General features: G+C 38.2%; 1 protein-coding gene across 2 annotated transcripts in view; it reads left to right on the top strand.

Annotated features, from left to right (window-relative positions):
- SLC49A4 (solute carrier family 49 member 4) overlaps positions 1-20,447 on the top strand; it is a 72,464-nt gene that overhangs the window by 15,827 nt on the left and 36,190 nt on the right. For both annotated transcript variants that reach the window (XR_003991427.1, XM_030486107.1), the window contains exons 2-3: positions 3,734-3,827; positions 16,429-16,697. Coding sequence is in view for 1 of the 2 variants with exons in the window: in XM_030486107.1 (XP_030341967.1) it covers positions 3,734-3,827; positions 16,429-16,697 (363 nt within the window). In the remaining variant the exon portion in view is untranslated. The remainder of the gene's footprint in view (positions 1-3,733; positions 3,828-16,428; positions 16,698-20,447) is intronic.

Genomic DNA, 20,447 nt, shown 5'->3' with positions numbered 1-20,447 from the left:
GGTTGTGTTTTTTCAGGAGAGTTAGGAGGATTGTGGGTTGAGAGTTTGTGTTAAATCTCTAATAGTGGCAGGAGTTTGGGGGTAGTTGTTTTAAAAATAAATAAAACCCAGCAAATGCAGCGTGGGCTGCTGAAGTTGTAAAGCAGACTCTGTTATTAGCCACAGGAGGGTTAAACAGTTGAACAATATCGACCGTTTCACTCATAAATGGTAATTTATGTCTTCTTATTACTGACTGAATTTCTCTAGCTAGCTCAGACTTCTCTGTTGCTGTCAACACTGTTTGGCCATTCTGAATGTGGCCACACTTTGCTCAACAGTCAGTGCCACCTGGGGGGCCCAGAGAACTCCTGCAAGAGCAGGGTGGGAATAAAGAGCTAATGAGGAAGGCTCCAGAGAACAGAAAACTTCCTCCATTGGCAGAAAATCCATTTAAAAGACTTTCTTCCCTTTCCACCCATGTGTCAGAAATCTCTGATGGAAGGAGACTGGATTGTGGATTTTAATAAACTGTAGTGCACATCACTCCCCTCTCCTTACACGTTTACAGGGTAAAATTAATGAAGTCAATTACATCTACTCAGAATCTTGGTTGTATAAATTGCTTAGATCTTTTAAAATAGAGGAATAATTTCTTGTGGGGTTCACAGGCTTTTTTTTCAGGCTAGGTTGGTTACTTAGGCTTATTGTCTCCGTGATGCACGCTGCTATCTGAAGCACTCAGGTGTGCCTTGTAGAGTAATACAAGATGTCCAATTCAGATTAAGGACCACTGCAGTGCTCAAAGCAAAAATACTGAAATAATTATAAAAATACTATTAAAGACCAATTTCTAACAAAGGTGGAAAGGAGGGTAGATTCAGAGAGTTGGAATGTGAAGCAAAACAAAAGGGGAAGGTGCTTAGAGGGTAGAAATACATCATGTAATTAGCAAAGAAAATGTCTAGCACACTGCTTGTCTGACAGTCTTTTACTTGTTCACTTTGGTGTCATCATTTTCAACATGGAGCTTTAACTGGAAGAATTTTTAGGGGTATGTTAAAGAAAAGGCGAAAGAATAATCTGTGCAATCAAAAGATTTAGAAATGGTGCAGTGTATAGTATTCAAGACAAGGACTTCAAAGAATGTTTGGAGAGATCAAATGTATATGATTGTGAGGCTTTAACTGGTAATTATATTTTAAAATTGCCAGACATGTAAGGTTGACATTAAAGATAAGCTTAAATTTAGGGCCAGGGTAAAACTTCAGCATCCAATTTAGTTTTCACTGAATTGCGTGTTGTTTTTCTTAGGAAACTTTTTTGCACATTTAAAACTTTTTTTCTTTTTCTTTTTTTTTTGTTTGTGTTTTTTTGTTTGGGGGATATTTTTAAAAATTAAAATAGAAGTTTTTTATTTGGAAACACTCCTCATGTTTCCTGTGGTGACTTAAATTTCTCTATAATACCTGCTTAGCATTGTGCCCTGGGCTTGCACCTGGCCTGTGCCTCCTGTGCCGCCCTATGAGCAGGACCTTCCAGGCCGTCTCTGTCCTTGTGTCTCCTGAAAGGCAGGATATGCTGTGCTTTTTGAAATGTAATTCAAAAAGACTGTGGTTTACCTGGAAAATAAGGTGATATGTATGTTACTAGAGCTTTCCTGTAACATTGCAGCAGCATTTCCAAGTGGAAAACTTCAGATTTTTCGGTTAAGAGACTTGTGTTTTGATTTTTCCATGAATAAAATTCTATTTCTCATTTCACACAAGTTCTTATTATGCACAAAAGCAATGCTAACCATTTCCCAGGAGAAAAGGCAAAAGTATCACATGTGCGATCCTGATACAAATAATTAGGCCCACAACATATGCAGTATGGTAATATGGGGTTAAGCATGGCATGAAGGCTCACGCGGTGGCCAAGAAAACAAGGAGAACATGAAGATTTTGAACAGCTATGGTGTCTGGGCATTTAGTTAGGGCTCTCTGAACACACACACACACACACACACACACACACACACACACTTGAAAAACCAGTTTAACAGTAACGTGCTGGTGGAGCACAAAGTCAAACAAGTAAGTCTGGGCGGGTGTTGGAAGTCCTTCAAGGAAACAAATATTCTCATCTGATGATACTTCTCCAGGGCATCAGGGATGAGGTGGCTGGAGTTGCAGGACTGCAGGTAGCATTCCTTTTGTTAACGAGTGACCCATACCAAAGGAAGTCATACTTCCATTTCAGACAACCTGTAACATTAACTTCTTTTTGTTTGGGTTGTCTTGGGCTAGGTTGTTTGAGATGAGCATTCTTTGGTTTGGTTTGTGCAGTGTCCAGCATGAGTGAAGTTCACTAGGAGCTGTTCAATAAGAGCAAGAGGTGTCTTGTAATTTAAAATTTCACTTTAGAAAAATACATGCTCTAAAACCCCCATTAAATTCACATGGAGACAAAATATTTAATGTGACTACTGGTTGAATTGTACTGATTACAGGAGTCATTAACATAGAGAGAACACATCTGAAAATTGGTAGGTTTAGAAAGAATAGAAATTGTTTCTTTGTTAGGTGAGTTATCATAGGAACTTGTTTATCTGTCTGTGTTTTGGGTAGTTACTAGTTTCACCTGAACCTTAGAGAAGCTGGGTGTTTGTTATCATTTAATTGGTTTTATTATGTTCTGCCCTTTATTTTCTGTTTGTTGCTGTGAAATTGTTTCAAGTTTTCCAACTTCACAGATATACACTGTATCAGCGGTTTTTAATTGTGCTTGTTTATGGTTTTGGTGTTTTACAAGATTCTGGAGGTTAAGCCTCTCAGCTGCCACCTTTCTCTTTTTGTTTGCTGCTGATGGTAACCCTTAGCAGCAGCAAGTAAACTGCTGGCAAAGGAATTGCAGCGCTAAGATAACGCTGTTTCTAATCTAAGTGCTTCTCAGTTGAGAATCGCGGTATGAGGAAAAAACATACTCAAGGCATCAGTCAATTGTAGCTTTTTCCTGAGGTACTATATTTACAACTATATTTGAGCTGAGCACAGCGAAAACCTGGCCTAATTGCAAGGACTGCAAAAAAAAAAAACAAAAACAAAAAAACCCAAAACCAAAAACCTTGCACTTTTTTTGCCCTGACTAAATGGTTATTTCTTCAAGATGAAATGGATATCTGCATTACGGAAGAAAACAATAACAGTGCTGTGTTTGTGTTCATTAAGTAGTTGGAAAAGAATGTACAATTCCAGATTTGTCATTGGATCTTACTAGATTTCAGATTATACACTGGAGCATATTCCTGATGCTTCTAATGCTGAAGGCAATATTGTACATTCTGATGATACTTTTATTCTTACTTACTGATACTTAGATCTTTTAAAATAGAGGAATAATTTCTTGTGGGGTTCACGGGCTTTTTTTTCAGGCTAGGTTGGTTACTTAGGCTTATTGTCTCTGATGATACTTTCATTTAAGTAAGTATAAAAGTATTTATACTTTCCACTTCCAAGAGTTTCTGTAAGATTTTGGGTGCAGTCCTGTCCAATAGTATGCCACAAGTAAGCCTTTGTAGTTCTGGAGTATTAAGTATAGAAAATTACGCAGGGTTTCATAATTTATTTGTAGTTAATATCAACACCAAAGTGTTTATAATATGAAAGAGATATATATTACTTCTGTGAGACTGCATGTAAATATATGTATTTAGGCAATATTGGTTTTGTAACATTGCTGACTTCTAAAATACTGTTGTTTTTCATCTTAGGTCTGAGGGTAACTGTGTTACTAACATCATCCCTCATGGTATTGGGAGCTGGCCTGAGATGTGTTCCAGTTTCAGACCTTGAAATTAGGAAGAGGTAAGTGAATTAGTTATTTTTAATATACGTATTTTATGCTTTCTGCTAATGCAATTTTTGCTGCTTCTGCAAAGAAATGTTAGTACAGTTTTTCTGCATCAGTTTGATACACCAAGTATTTATTGTGTGGACGTGGGCTTACATGCTGCTTTGCTTCTTAAATGGGTTTTTCTAGTTCTTCTGCATAGTGTCTGAAGATCAGAAAGCTCTTTACAAACTTAATTAAGCCTCACCCCATCCTGCATAACTAATATTAATCTGCTTTGCAAACAAGAAAGGAGAGATTTTGAGAGGTTCAGAAACTGGCCTGAGATCACACAGGGAATCATGCCACAGAACCCCAAACTATGTAATTTGTATGCAAATGTTATATAATTAGTTCATGTTTCTCATATTGGATGTATGATTGTGCAGTGAGACAGATGAATTTACATAAAATGGCCTTTTTCATGTAGTCTCTTCCAGTCTGTATTCCAGAGCAGCCTTGTACTTTCTCTGTGGTTCAAATGAATGACTTGTATACACATGCAATGTAAGAGTTTGTGATACAGATTCCTTCCTAAAAATCACACAATCCAAACAATTCAATTGTCCTGTCAACGTGTCCTGAACAGTAAGTACAGGTGTTGCACTCAGTTTATACAGCCAGGGAATATGGATCACGACTTGTTCTCTTACCTTTCTTTTGCCTCATGCTGAAGAAGGAAGGAGTACAGGCATTGCTGCATTTTTCTGCTTCTTTAAAAACAGTATTAGCACTATCTCTTCACTAGTTATCCTTGCATAATATGTAAGCAGTAAGAACTTAGTTAGAAAAGGTTTTTATGTTTAGTTCCTCTCCCTGAATTCTAGTCGCCTTCTAGGCAGTCCTTGTGTTATTTCAGAATATTCATTTTCTCGCTTAGTATTGCCTACCCCTACCCTGAAAATCATTTTGGTAACCTTTAAGTTGAGAAAGAAAATGTTTGATGTGAAGTAGAAGGCAGATGACTGGGTACCATGGATAAAGGGTTACTAAAGGAAAGGGTTCAGAGAAAAGAATGAGAATGTAATAAATGCATTGATTGTAAAACTAGCCCCGATCAGGAGTAAGTAGCTAGTCTGTTATGAATGACTTCGTAAAACTAAGTGCAGTGTGGCAAGTAGGGGGGATGCAGTTTCGGGTCTTACGTGCTTAGTAAGTATAAGGAAGCACCCAAGGTACTCCTGATGCCAGTTGCCTATTTCAATGTGCTTTTCAAGGACTTCGTGAGCAGGGAAGGCTGAACTAACCATATTGTGCTACCATTCACAATGACCCTTTCAAGGCAAAAATGTATTATTAAGGTGGCCAGGAAGAGTTGTGCCTTTATTTTACTTTTTCTCAAGATGCAAAGGTCATCCAGGTCATCCAGCTCAACATCCAGGTCATCTGTTCTGACCAATCTTAGATTAAATATATATGTACTTTTTTTAAATGGGCCAGATGAGTTGAATGAAATGTGATGTCTTATGTAGCTTTTCACTTAAAATTTGTGCTGCCCTAGGCTTTACCAAAGCAAGGATGGAGACAGTAACAACTCAAGAAGAAATTCCCAAATGAGATTCAAATGTGAGTTATCATTTAAGGAGTGGGAAGGAGAATTTCCACATGTTCTGATTACGTTTAAGCAAGACTTTCCAGTTTAACTGCAGTGAGGAGACATAAGAGAACAATGAAATAAATGCCTAAGGAGAAACATTCAAAGAAAAGAAAGGCTGTGGACTGTACAGAGTCTGATGAAATAAAATATGATGATACATTTTATTGAAAATTATATGGGGGGGGGAAGAGCATGAGCAGAATCCTGATGGAAAAGGTTGCTAATTTCATTTATTCATGCTGTGAAAATATGCATCATCTCCAGCTGAAATTGAGTTATTTTCTTTCTTAGCCTACTTAAAAAAAAAAAAAAAAGATAATTTTTCAAGAATTGCAGCTCTACCTGAGAAAGTAGTTTGATCTTTCACACAGTTTGATTAAAAGTCTACAGAGAATTAATTACAGCTAGCTGCGTGAAGCAAAAGGATGGTTTTCAGTGAATGTTTCTTGAGACATTGTAAATAATTGTACAGACTGTGTGATGTTATACCAGGTAACCTGCATTTTTTTGAGGGCTAAGGCTGAAGGCCAGTTTTTATCGGTTACTTGAAGTGTGGTACCAAATAAAGTAATATTTTTTAAGATTAACATTACTGCTTAATGCATTAGCAACAACTGGCTGAGCACTAAACTGTGCACTTATTCTGAATGTGTATATGTGATTTAACAGCAATTTGAACATCACAGAGCCAGATGTACAAGATCATACACAAGCTAATACTGGAGCATTTCAGAAGCCAGTGTAACTGGAATTTCTTTAAATGCTTTTACATGTTTTATAGTGTTTTCCTTCAGTCTCTGGGTAATCTGCAGTAATATACCAAAGGATTTCCATGGGGCAATTATGTCAGAGTTAAGAAACATAAAATTACAAGAACGTTCATGAGGTTTGTCAGGTTTAGTTTTGGGGTTTTTTTTCCTACTTTGTAGCTGTCTCTGCTCCCTAAGCTCTTGTAATTTAACATTAAGGAAAGCTACTAAAGCCCATTGCCTATGAGAGCAATCAAGACGTAAGGAAATCACCGTTAAGACTGACATTTAATCCTGACTGCTTTATGCACCTTATCTCACGCAGACCTGTAATATCCAAGTAATATCTTCAGGTCCTTTCTAGTCTGTAATTATTCTTTTGGCTCTAGTGTGTAACAGCAGACTAAGACTATCTCAAGTTCTCTGAGTCATGTTTTAAACACAAACCTTAACCTCTCGTTTCAGTTCACTTGATGCCTGTGTATGTGCATGACTTGTATGAGGGAAAATTGAGGTTGCATATTTGAGTGTGTCTCTTGAAGCAGCTGTTCCTTATGGTGAATTTTTGTTCTCTGCCAGTGTGTGACCTAAAACTGTGGTGGGAATCCATGCCAGAACTGCATAAATTCAGTGAAGGCTGAAGTGGGAGTGCATGGTGAAAATGCAGAAGTATGGACTTGCATGTGAGGTTGAGGAACCATCCTATACATGGAATAGTAATGCATTTACCTACCTGCTTTCCTCGCTAGCCCACTAACCTGTGAGGTTACTGCGTATATCATATAGACTTTGAGGTTAAAAAGAATTTTTTTTTTACGTACTATGCACTTCTGGGTTTGTCAAATGTGCCAGATATGAGGCAATGAATTTGACTTTTAAAAGTTAAGGCTCAAATGATGATTCCTTTCTAATTTTCTGTCTTTCTAATTTTCATAGTTAATGTAAATTATATAGAACATTAAAAAAGATGTTATCAAATTGACCATTCCTGAACTTGTACCTTCTTCCCTTCCCTGAAGGTTACAAGAGCATCGCTAACACTTTTTGCCTGTGTTTTGTCCAGTCCTTTCCTTTTTGACTGTCGCTCAGCAGTGACTGAATATTTTCATTGGGCTATTTTAAAATTTCATTATTTTATCCTCAACATTACTAGGAAGCCATTTTTTTCATAGGCAAAATCAGGATTGGTTCCCCCCACACACATAACACTTCATATTTATCTCATATTCTGTGTTTATGAGTAGATGTACATACATCTTAGGTCGTCCATATGATTGTAAAATAATAAATCTAGGCAAAAAGCTGTGTGAGCTGAAACTTACAAGAAGGAAGGAAAAAAATGATGAAATGAGCCCATAGCCATAAATTTGTGGCTTTCAAGACTGACTGTGTGATGTAAGACTTCTTACAATGTTTTGGAAGACAGGATAATTAGAGACATGGAAGTAAAGGATGTCACGTAATTTGTCATTTGTATTGAATATATCAAGCAATTTATTACAGTGTGGTATGCAGTGGGCTGGCAGTGTTTGGCCTTCAGATTAGATTTCACAACAGTGAAGTAGTTACTGAGGACCTTGAGTCAGGCAGTGAGAGCGTGCTCCTTGGCAATAAATACCATTAAAACATTTGTTGGGAAGCCAGCAAAACAATAACATGGCGAATGACAGTGGAAACAGGAGCAGTTATTTACAGAATCATTTATGGGGGACACACCAATAATTTAGATCCTGTAAAGGGTTTTTTTTTTTGGTTGTTTAATAATACTACTTCTTAGGATTTTTTTTTTTTTTGCATCATATATTGATGTTATCTTTTTCCTTTATTATATTTGAAAATTCACTCCTACCACATTTTTAGTACATTTTGTTCTGTTAGGTAGTTGCAACCTACTTTGTATTTTATTCATGTTAGACTTATTCTTTAATAGTTCCATGCTTTGCCTTTTTCATCCCTGAAAGCCTAAACAATGACATGGGATCATTTTGTTATTTGTCTTTTTAAATCCTAAAGCAACCATGAACCACCATTCTCTTGCACGAAAAATGCAAAGGAGCACCTCAGAAGAGGCAATTCCAGTAAAGACGAGACATACTGGGATTCTTATATTCCCTGGCAATACTGATCACACTTACGTGCTCAAAAAACCTACCCCAGATAGGAGCAGCTGTGAAGAAGGGGGAATAAAGTGTTCCAGGGGATGAAAAGAGCCTTTTAGGAAAGTATGGTAGAAGGCTCTGCCTCTAAGAAATAAAGACAGAGTGTGATGCTAGTTGCGTGCTCTCTAACTCATTGGGGAAGTGGAATGAAAAAATCATTTAATCTAAAGCGTGGTACTGGGAGTAAAGAGATGAATAAACATACCTATTTGTATGCTGTAGCTCAGTGAGTGTAGGAGGAAGATGTTAAGATGAAGCGCTTGCCCGGTACTGATGGCAGTTGCTGGTTTGTACTTTGGCTGCAATGCTGGGAGAAAACTGAACTGGGTTAATCCCTAGTATCAGAAAAAGAGGTAAGTGGGGAAAAAAGGCAACAGGTCATTCACAGGTAGGTTCTCATGGGGAATGTTTAATTTTTATAACCATGTAACTTAACAGTTTAGCTTGTTTTTATTACCTCCACCAGCTTTATCTTATACACAGGTTTTATTTTTTAACCTCTGCTCCAAAACTGCTGTTTTAGAGGAGAGCTCCTGCGAGTTGTTCCTAAGCGGCAACAGTTTTTTCCTGCTTTGCTTATTTGTCGATGGTAGTGGTGGATTCGGTGGGTGCTTAAGTGTCCCCCGCCTGCCCAGGAGTCCTGCCTGCTGCTGCCCAAGCTACACATCTTGTGATGGCAGGTGTTATACTCAACTGTAGAAAGCTTTTAATTTTTTTCAATCATATTGAGCTCTTTGCCTTAGTCTTGTGACTCGTATTCTGTTGGCTAATTTCTATCCTTAAAGAAGAATTCATATTAATCGAATTCATGTCAAAGTTGGTGCGTTATAATCAAAACACCCCCTTCCTCTTTCACTGGCCAAAGAAAAATTGCTCAGGAATGTTTAAATAGGTCTTGTTTATCTCATTCCCTAATTTGCTGTACCTCTTGTACACTCCTACTCTTTTACTAAAAAATCCTACTTAGAACCTGCCTTGTGCTAAGTAATCTCCATCAGCTTTCTCCCATGGCAGCTCTGATAGCAGCCAGTCCTTGAGCCCTTCCCTGATAACTTGTTTGAGTATGTTTTGCCTCATTAGCCCATAATGTAATTGCCTACTTTGTGTTTACAGTAATGCTGTTTATTTTGGGTCTGTTCATATTTGATGAGTGTGTCTCCATTAGTGTTGTTTTAAAGATGTTTTCTTTTAATAATGGGTTTGTGGAGTAGGTTAGCTTTTAAAAGAAAAAAAAACAAACCCCAAACAAACTTTAATTAAAAAAAAAAAAAAAAAAGCCAAAAAGAAGCTTTGATTTCGTGTGCCTTCATCCTTCAAACTTGGATAAAGCTTTAAGTGAAGAAACCGTCTTCTCATCCGTGTGACAGTTGTGATGGCTGCACAATAACCTGGTGTGGTGATATGAGGTTGTGAGTGGATTTGTCACTGCACTGCCAGGGGTCTTGCTGTATGCCCACTGCGTCCCTTTCCTCTGTCAGGACATCTAATAGAGATAACAGGTCTTGGCCTGAGGTTGCTGCTTCCTCTCCTTGCAAGTCCTTGTCACTTTCTTCACAAACTCTCAGTAATAACAGTTTTGGAGTAACTCTGTTTTTCCAATCCTTTTAAATTTAAACCCAAAACTCACTGTTTTTCAGACCATTATAAATGTGTTTGCTGTTTGCCTTAAGAGTGGGAGAAGAGACATGAGGCTGGGATGCCTGGGAGATGCTATGGTCCTCTCCAAGTCCGCTCCCACAATGATGTGGCCAGCTGTGCTGAGGCCATGGTTTCTAGAGGCGGTGAAACGTGAGCCCAGTTCCTGATGAAAATGATCGAAAGCATGTTTTAAAGTTTTTTTTCTCCTTTCTTTTTCACTTTATTGCTGGAGAAAATGTACCACACAGTGACTCAGGCTTTCTGCTTGTAATAATTTTTGTTACTGATGGGGGAAAAACAGCTTTAAGTTATTCCACATATCAATGGTCACATGCATCAAAAACAAGCTAAAAATTGCCAATGGCTTCAATCCTTGAATATCCAGAAGGCATAAAGCTTTTGTAGTATAAATATATCATTTAATGAATATATTGAAAGGAAGTGCATTTCCATGAAATTCATCTATCAGAATGTTATTTTTAATAGATGAATTCATTACTTTACCCAGAGGTTTTTTACTTTCCAATCCTTTTCCAGGCATAGGGCCTTACTGCACTCTCTTCAGGTTATGAACAGAACAGCATTTGCATCAGGGTCTCCCCATACTCTGGAGCAGTGAATTGCTATAAAGCATGAATTTGACTGCCCTAATTCTATCTTTGCCTGAAAAGGTACCTGAAAAGGCTCTATTTAATAGAAGGTTCTTTTGTTGGATTTGTTTTTGTGAGTCTAAAGGAAAAATTCTGTCCTGTTGTAGTAACTTGATTGTGAAAAATCAGAGGTGGTTCTTTGCAAAACTGGTATCAGTTCCCTCCAATGTATGATACATCTGCTAATGTATAATGTGGTAAGTCCATGTCTTTTCATATTCCTTTTCCTGGGTGAGTAACTTGCATCATACATCAATGTTAGACACTCTAGAATAGGAGGCATTTACTTGCTTTGTTGTCATGTAGTAAGGCTAAATTCAATAGCTCTTGAAAAGTGCTCTGAAGTCCTCCAGTGGAAAGGTCTTTTTCGTTTGCTTCAAGTAGTTCCCACAATGAGCTAATCGCTATATAAACATTTGTCTTCCAAATTAGCAGGATTTGAGCAATCCACTTCTTTCAATGAGTGAAATTGTCAGACATGAAAGAAAAATCAGCCATCCATTTCTGTAAAATATCAACTTCTTTTTCCTAAGTTGCTTTTTGTGTTGTTAGGATCAGCAATTCATCTACGAAACTTTTCCAGGCTAAGAGGCACGCTACAGCGATGCCTTAGTGCAGCAGGAGGCTAGCACTCTGGGCGACTTCATTGCTCCTTACACTTTGCTCAACAGCAGCAAAACTGAATTGCCAATTTTTTTTCCCTGCATGTGAATAGAAGTTTAAATAGTGACTAAGTGGTCAATTCACATGGCAGCTAATAGGAACAGCATGGTAAATGTTTCAAGTTGAAAAAGACACCAAAATCTCATCTTCACGAGGACCCAGAGTAATCTAATTTCCCAGTTGACCAGGGGCTCATCAGAAGCTGGTAGAGAAAATCCCTGCTAAGAGAGTCAAAGCAATGCACTGGAGCTGATGGCCTTGCTCTTACCCAGTGTTGCCTGTCAAAGAAAAGGTGAAAATGTGTTAAAATCCAGATATGACTTCTCCAATCCTAACCTTCCCAACCAAGTTCAATTAACACATCTTAGAATTGAGCTTTGGAGGTATATTTTAGTGTTTTGGTTTAAGTCTGTTCTATTAAAACTTATTTTTTAGGTAAGTAATTTTCACTATACTATTGCCTTTGTTTCCCCATCGGAGTACAGAAGCTAGTGAGATTTTCTTTCATTAAGTCCAGGCCTAAGACGTACTGTGGTAGAAACACTAAGTGTTTGGCGTTCTTATGTAGAAGAAGTGTTTATACAACACACAGCTTTTAAATAGCTTAACAAATCCATTACCTGATGGGACTGTGACCATGCATGGAAAGTTTCAACCCGTACAGGGAGCACAAGATAAATAAAGCTGACTGTAAATGCAATCTCTTTCCCATCTTAAGTATGTGGTACTATCATCAATCACTAAATTTTTTTTTTTTTTGTATAATCTCACCTTTCTTTCATACCCAGTTTGCTCAGTGATACTGTAATTTCAGTATTTATAGCTTTACAGTTGTTTTTTTTGTTGTTGTTGCCTGTTAAGATGTTGTAACAGTGACACCAGGGATGAATAAAGCAGGTATAACCAGGTTACTTCTAAATACTCATATAAAGTCTTCTATCAGGGAAGTTATGAAAATCGTATAATTTAAGTTCTTTATAATGTGACTTGACGATAATTTGGAGAAGAGATCACAATATAGTACAATAAGAGTCTTTCTTCTCTGATTTCTTTTGCTGTATTTGAACTATCCTTGTTCCATCTTTTTGCAATTCAGAGACCGGTTTAGGAATAAATGTGATCTTTATTTTGTGTAAAGAAGTGTGTGTGTGTATAAATATATGTGTGTTTGTGTATTGATTTTCTTCTTTATATATGTATGCGTAATGCAAATGTATGTTATCCATTACTGTGATGCTGTGGCACATGATATTTTGCACTAGCATTTACTACCAGTCCTCACATTTTTATATGTGTGTATATATTTTTTTTTTTTTTTTTTACAAGTTTGGCAGAGCACACAAGTTCATTAGCACAGAGGTCAGGTGTACAAGAACTTTGAAGTTTTGAAATGAGTCCCTGGCCTGGCTTCTGAAATGGTTAGAAACAAGATAGTTGGGGTAGACCTTAACTTCCCCACTTTTGCTTTGAGCTAGACAGTCATCAGTTATTTTGTAAGTCAGGGATGAATTTCTGGTGTCATTTTTTCCAATTTTCTCTTTCATGATTGTGATTAAAAAGCTGTCTACTCTTGTGTTATTTTCTATTATTTGAACTCAATAACTTTCTACTTTTTGATACACAAAAATAATTGGATGATGGTTGGATAAATAATGCATCTGAAAACAGAGTGGAGCTGGATGAATAACAGATGAAGATTACCCTGTTAGTGTAATAAGACTGAAAATACTTTTTCATCTGGGTAAGGTTCTGAGCTAATGTAATCTTTTTAGCCCTTTTCTCAGGGAAAAGAAATCTTGATGTGCAGAATGGAACTGAAATAGTGACATGGAAAAATGCAGTTGCTCTTTGCACCTTTTTGGTAGCAGAAGCAAGAAGAAAACTGGGGAATAACAGAAACTAACATCTTTTGGTGTTGGAGCAATTTTTGGCGCTGATGGTGTACATCAGGAGACTCTTATGTTCTGTGAGACCAAAATCTAGTATGGTGGTGATAAGACATTGTTAAAACAGCAGAAAGCCACCACTACTGTTGGGTTCATATTTCTCTGAGAGATGGAGCGGCTGCAACATTAGTCTCCCAGAGCAGAAGCTTAGTAAATGCACTGAATTGTGTCTTGGATCTCTTGTCCCTGCCTCTCTAGGGAAATGAGTTAAGAATCTGTAGAGGAACAATGCAAAGGTACTATGCAGAGATATTTCATAGAATCCACTAGGTTGGACGTTAAGATCACCAAGTCCAACCATTACCCCAGGACTGCCAAGACCACCTCTAAACTATATTACTGAAGACCTCATCTACACAGTTTTTGAAGACTTCAGGGACAGTGATTCCACCACTTCCCTGGGCAGCCTGTTTACCTGATTACTCTCTCTGTGAAGAAATTTTTCCCAATATCCAGTCTAAACCTCCCCTGGCACAGCTTGAGGCCGTTACCTCTTGTGCTGTCGCTTGTTACTTTGGAGAAGAGACTGACCTTCACCTCACTACAGCCTCATTTAGATAGTTGTAGAGAGCAATAAGGTCCCCCCTGGGCCTTCACTTCTCCAGACGAAACAACCCCAGTTCCTGCAGCCATTCCTCATGAGACTTGTGCTCTAGACCCTTCACCAGCTCTGTTGCCCTTCTTCGGACCTGCTCCAGCAACTCAGTATCGAAGTAGTAGCCTGTATATCAGTGGCAATTTAGTCTGAAAATAGTGTTTATTAACCATAATATATTAGGCTCGAAAAGTTCAGCAATACAAAGATGAGAGATATTCTACCCTGGGTGATGATGTCAAGCTTGGTAAATGCCAGAAATACAGATGGAAAGGCAAATTTGTGGAAACAAAGAGCACACCAGGCCGGGTGAGTAGGAGAGAGAGCGAGCAGCCAGGAGAACACCAATGGAAGAGACCTACAGAGAGGCAAAAATTGTCTCTTATGTTGGTTTGTTGTTTTTTCTTTTTTTTTTTTTTTTTTTTCTTTTCAGAAAGACAGATAATATAGAATTAAAACTCTGGATTAAGATACTACTTCCTTCCTTTGAATCTCCAGAGTAAAATTAATATCTGTTTCTCCATTTAGTATAGAAGTCAGTTATAGAGCTTTATTTAGATGCTAGAGTTTGATACATTGGAAGTGTAAGTACATGAAAAGAGTATATATAATTCTCACAATATATAAATTGGAGATTTTGTTTGGTGGTTTATTTGGGTTTTTTCTTAAAGAACTTTCCTGCCTGTTGAAGTGCCTACATACCCATAGGTGCTGCAGAAGGACTATTGTACTTTTTTCTGATTTTAGTGAGTTTTACTTGCACTTAGGGTTGCTATAGAGTAGGTATATCACAGTGGTATAAATGAACTTACTTGCTACTGAAATGCAGCTCTTTCTGGGGATGTAGCATAGCTCTGCAAATACCCTGGAATAGTTTAGCGTAAGTTTGAGAGTAACTTACTGTAGTGAGATAAGTAGGATGAAAATACCAAAGTGCACAAGGATACCTTGGTTTGTCCAAAGTAGACTGGGTTGGAGAGTAACCATAAGGGATTCATGTACTGTGTTGTTGAGAAAACTATACCAGAGCATTATTTAGACAGCGCTTTTTATTTATGTAAACCTATTTCATTTTATTTTACTGGGGGCCCCCAGTTTAATAAGCATTTAAGAGGTCTGATGATGCCTTGGTGATGTCCCTCTGAAGCACATCATGAACAAATAGTAATGAAATCTATCCTCGCTATGTGAACTTTAAGAAAAAAAAGAAAAAAAAAAAAAGTTGCTTATATTTAAGAGTGGGTATTACTTCTGTCCCAGCTCTGAAAGTGTTTCCTTCAGATGATATGTAATAGCTTTTTCTTTTTCTGTATATTTATATAAATCTTGTTTGAAAATTTAATTTCTAATCCACTGAGAATCGGTGGCATTTATTCCTTTTTATTGCAGTCTAGCTTGTTAATTTGATAAAGAGTCTGTCAGCATTTCTTTTGCATATTTTATTCCTTTGTGTGCTTTAAAAAACTCCTGCTACACTGTATATTATTCAGCCATTTGTGGCTTGAAACACTGCCTAAATGCCAGCTTATGTTTCCCCGTTTTCAGGCCATAGCTTTTTATGTCTGACAACTCAAGACTTGCAGCAATAACATGAAGTTCCTTCTATACTTAAAAAAACACCACCCATTTAAAAATATCATCTGCCACCATTTTATTGCACAATGGATAGATGTACTTTGGGGGGTTGCAGTATTTTGTTTGACTCGCTAGCTGGTTTTTAGACATGAGGTTTTTATATAAATTCCAAAATGTTTTTTCTTTTCATGGCTGATCACTTTTTGGAAAAGTCAAAGTGGAGTGTTTCTGGCTGACTTCCATGTGTAGGAAAGCCTTCAGAAAGTCCTTTCTGTATGTGCTTGTTGTACTAATATTTAGCCAAGGTTTGCAGAGACTTCACCGCTTGGAAGTACTATCTCTGTCCTGTCACCAGTCTGATCCGTTAAATCCCAACGAGTGTGAAAAACGAGAAAAATCTTGGTTTGCTTGGCTGTTTCAAGAGTATGTTGAGAATGGCCAGATTGCTGGAGAAGATGATTCTCTTGGAAACCTCAACAGCTCAGCCTCCTCATCTGCAGGCACATCGAGCTCATCTGAGTGTGTAAATAAAAATAAATAATGCAGTGAAAAAATATGCAGAGTGTTTTGCTGAAGTGTTTCAATTTTGGATCTGCTATAACTAATTTAAATCTTCTGTTAAGATTTATGCAGGCAAAGGGTCAGGTTTAAGACATTTGTGATTTAAAGCTTTCCTGCTACTACACCTTTTATACTTTATATTCTATCATGATACGTTTTTTCTGCAAAGAAGGTCCGTTTTATTCCCCCTTCCTTTCCTCCTTTGAAGAGAACATTTGCTTCTCCGTATATCTGAGGTAGTGAGACCAGAGTAGCTCTGGATTCTTTAAATGAGTCTAATAGGGCTTCTTTTAGTATATAGAGTATCCTTTTTTTGCGCAGGACTTTCATTTCTTTGTGCAGTCGCCCCATCACCAGCAGTCCATATCTTACATTCTTTCTTAATTAAAAAAAAAAAAAAGGCCAAGCAATTATCATCCAAATGGCTGTGGTCTCTATTCCAGGCTGATTCACGGAGGGCAGCTGTTGAATGGCTTGGCAGGGCCAACTGTGATGAACGCGGCGCCGTTTCTTTCCACAACATGGTTTTCTCCAGATGAACGTGCCACAGCAACTGCCATCGCGTCACTGCTCAATTACCTGGGCGCAGCTGGTGCGTTTCTAGTGGGACCTCTTGTGGTGCCATCTCCTAATGGAACATCTCACCTTCCACTGGTATCGCAGAGCAACGCTGAGCACATCAAGGACCGCATTGAGGCTGTGCTGTATGCAGGTGTGGTTTAAAAGTCAAAATAAAATTAAAGAAAAATTGTAAAAAGTTTACATACTTTTGTATGTGTTTGGTAATTGTGAACCACTACCCTCTAGTGGCTGGTTTGCACAGAAAACACTGACTGACTGATGGGAAATAATGAAGTGGTAAGATGTTGTACCATCAGAAGGGTTAATTGTTTTTCCCTTTTGTGTAGGAAAGATGTTAAAACAGCTTTTTTTATAGACTGATTCCAAAAGAAATGTTTCAGTTGTCTGTATTGGCTGTTCTTAGGAGAAATGTCTTCTAGGAGAGCTTACGCTTTCCCTGAGCTTCCAAACAGGTTTTTGCTGCTTGAATTTGCATTTTAAAAAGTGTCCACGACAGGCTGGGCTTTTTTTTTCCCTTTTGTTGCTGTAAGGATGGAAATCAATAGTCTTTCAGCGTTATATTCTTACCTGCATTAAATCAGCCTTATTTTAAGACTCGCATATGCCTTTCAAATGTGATTAGATTACAGTTATTTAAGAATGTAACATTGCAATTAAAACTCAGTAGATTTTGGTTTAAACTAAAACTCATAGTTCTTATGTGGTGAGCAACTTCAATGAAGTGGTAACAGTTTAGTGGAAAAAAACACTGATATAAAATTTACCTGATGTATCTCACGATTATGTAAGTCCTTGCTCTTTTTCATGCAATGGCTTCTATGGTGCTTTGTGTCACTTACAAAAATTAGCAAAGCTTTAAAGTAACATTGTTGCTTAGGTGGCTTAAGAGTCTGCAATCTGATTCTTAGTGGATATAAATTGGTACAGCATTAAGAGCAGCTGAAATTTACCATGTCATGACAGTTGCACGTTTCTTTGGGGTTTTCCCCCCTTAGAATTGAAGCTTCTGAGAAGTAACCAGGAGTTAGCCCTAAGTGTTCCAGAAGTCTTAAAGTGTATGTACTGTGTAGTTAATATGAAGGTTTATGGGATTGAGTTAGCTGTTTGTGAGCATTTGTTCCTGGACACTATTCTTATGAAAATTCTTGCTGAGTGCGGGCCACTTTAATGCTCATTGTAAAGAATGTGTGAGAAGTTGGATCACTATTTCAGCAAGTGTTTTTGAGTAACCTACTTTTTACTGGACTCAAATGTGTTGGAACAACAAGGAAATTTGGGGTTGGTTAAGCCTTTTTCAAGCTAAATATATTAGACTCCAAAAATCTCATGGCAGATGAAAACGGCCAGTGTGAAAGAAGGAAAAATGAAGGCAAGTCGACTTTTGTCCTGAGGACCTAAGGGGAGAAAAAAAATCTAGTGATTAGAGACATGCATTAGCTCTCCCTCTCCAGGTTTTCCATGGAGAGAGAATAATTTGTCTACTTACAGGAAGTACAGTTTTGTGCCCTAAGCCACTGTTTTGAGTCTAATAGCACTAGAAATGTTGCTTTCAGCAGCCCATTAGATTGACTTTCTCTTCTGTTCTCTTCTGGGAGGTTTTCTTAAGCATTTTCTTCAGAAACAGGGATGGATCTTGCTTGCCGCCAAGGTTCAGAGGTGTTTCTTGCCTGTCCCATGTCTCTGCATGGCAGTAAGCAGTAAGGGTTTGGGAACATCCCGTAGACATGTTGGGATTGTTGATCCCAACATAAGATGATTCGACAGCAGCTCTTCAGCTTCCTAGGAATTGTGTTTTATGGGGCATCAGTAGTTCTGACTTAGAATTTGAAAATGCTTTGAACAGAGGTAAATTCTTTGTGCAGCTGCGCTTGTGGTTGTGCCATATGGAGTATGTCTTTTCAGGAGCTACAACACCTTTAGCTGTTCAGGCAATGAAAAAGAGCTGGTTCATGAATGTTACTACAGTGGATTGCAGTGATGGTGGCAAAATTTAAAATTGGTAGGAACTGACGAAGAGGAGGTTGCTTTGAATCCCTCGTAGGATTTTTCCTGTCTCCCCGGAGAGCTGAAGGAGCAGGGTCCCCGCTGTTTGCCTTCCCTATGCTCTATGCCAGGTAGGCTCCAGAGGTGGAAGGAAGGCTGGCTCTTGATGGGTGACTGCCTCGTGGCAGTTGTACAGCGGCGTTCACCTGTGTTCCAAAAAATACCTGGTAGGTGCGGTAAGGTACTATTTGTCCCCTAAATCAGTTGGGCAGAAAAAACAGCTCAAATTGACTTTGCAGGTTACTGGTAAATGTGTTTACAGAATATAGGAGAACAGGGAACTGGACCCAAGTGTCCCTCTTCCCCACTTTCTCAGTAAGTGTGGTCAGGCTTGGTATGACTTCTCCTTTCGGATGCTATGGGAAAGCCAGTTTCACAGGATAAGTGCTCAGCATTCCTAACGGAATAGTATTTGTGATGGAGCTTGTTGCTTTTGTGTGAAGTAGTGTTAGATAAGCAGCCTTCAAAATTTAGGTGATGACTTTTAAAAGACAGTAATGATGTGAATTGTTAACTTGGGATCAGTAGCATGCCAAGAGTGTGCAGATTTTCCAAGGACTTAACCTCAAACGTGATTATGAAGCAATTGCCTATAAACCCATTCTGAAATTGTTCTGTTAACTCCAGTTTCTTCTGTGTTTTAATAAATTGCTGTTCCTTTATCTCAAACGTGGACTAAGAGCTCAGCTGAATTACCACAGCCTCTCTCTGTGTCTTCTGTGTAGCTGCACATTCTGATTCATAGCTGAAATAGTACAGATGGAGAAAATCAGGATTGAATTGTATTACCTGAATCTCATAAGGAAGCTTGAATTATTCTCATCTGCAGCCAGAGCTTTTAGCCATGTGCTTCCCTAAATATCAGTGTAAAATCATTATTTGTTTAAAAAAAAATTCATATGTGTGTGTTTTTGAGTGCGTTTATTCCCCTTTTACATTTCAGGACAAGATGGGGAGGAGGGTTTCTCGGTTTGTGTAGGTTTTTGTGTTACAAGTAGCCCCTATGTGAAGGAAAAAGGCCTTGTATGAAGGAGGCTTGTGTCTCTGTAAAAGTGGGGTTTTTTTCTGTTTGTGGCTTCAGGGTGCCTACTTCCTAGGCTAAGATGCAGGTGTCTCTCCACTTTGACAGTCATGGGTCACTGTGGTGCCAGTACCCACCTTTTGTGAAGCATTCCAGATTCACTCCTTAACAAGAACTATACACAGCTGTGTTTCTGCACATTAACTTATGCTGATTTGCCTAATTCTAAGTGCTTTGCTGCATCCGTTGCGCTGTTCAGAAGCCGATAGCTCCTGTGGAAGAGCCCCTGTTTTTGTGACTCCAGCTCCCTTGGACTCAGTATTGGCCTATTTCTTACCTTTTCTCTTTTGCTTACTTCTGCTCCCTACTTTCAGTTTAAAACTTGTCTTGGGAATATATTTTTCTTTATCTACTCTGGTAAATGGTGATGGAGATAAAGGTGCAGGTTTCCTAATGAGGAAGGAAGGCAACAAGTAAGAAATTGGATGCATTTGGCAGTACCCGGACTTTTGGTAGGGATGCAAGTGTAATACACAAAGCTAAAATGGCACTAGAGACTTTTATTCTTCAATAGAGGGAGCTGCTTTAGTTTCCAAAGTGAATTCTGCACTTCTCTTTTGTGCATGAGAGCAGTGCTTGCGAGGCAAATTTGTTAGCCTGGAAAGTATAACACTGGGAAACATTAAAGAGTTGCAAGAAGGTACTACAAGGACTGCATGCTGAATTTAATAATAATAAAAGAAAAATTTAAGTGTTACTATACTGCTCTTGCTGCAGCAATTTGGCAGGAATCTTGAGGCAACGTGTAGAATAGGC

This window comes from Strigops habroptila, chromosome 5 (genome assembly GCF_004027225.2).
Source record: "Strigops habroptila isolate Jane chromosome 5, bStrHab1.2.pri, whole genome shotgun sequence".
In the NCBI taxonomy this organism is placed as follows: domain Eukaryota; kingdom Metazoa; phylum Chordata; class Aves; order Psittaciformes; family Psittacidae; genus Strigops; species Strigops habroptila.
The sequence above is the reverse complement of the archived record's forward strand: the minus strand, read 5'-3'. Positions and strand labels throughout refer to the sequence as shown.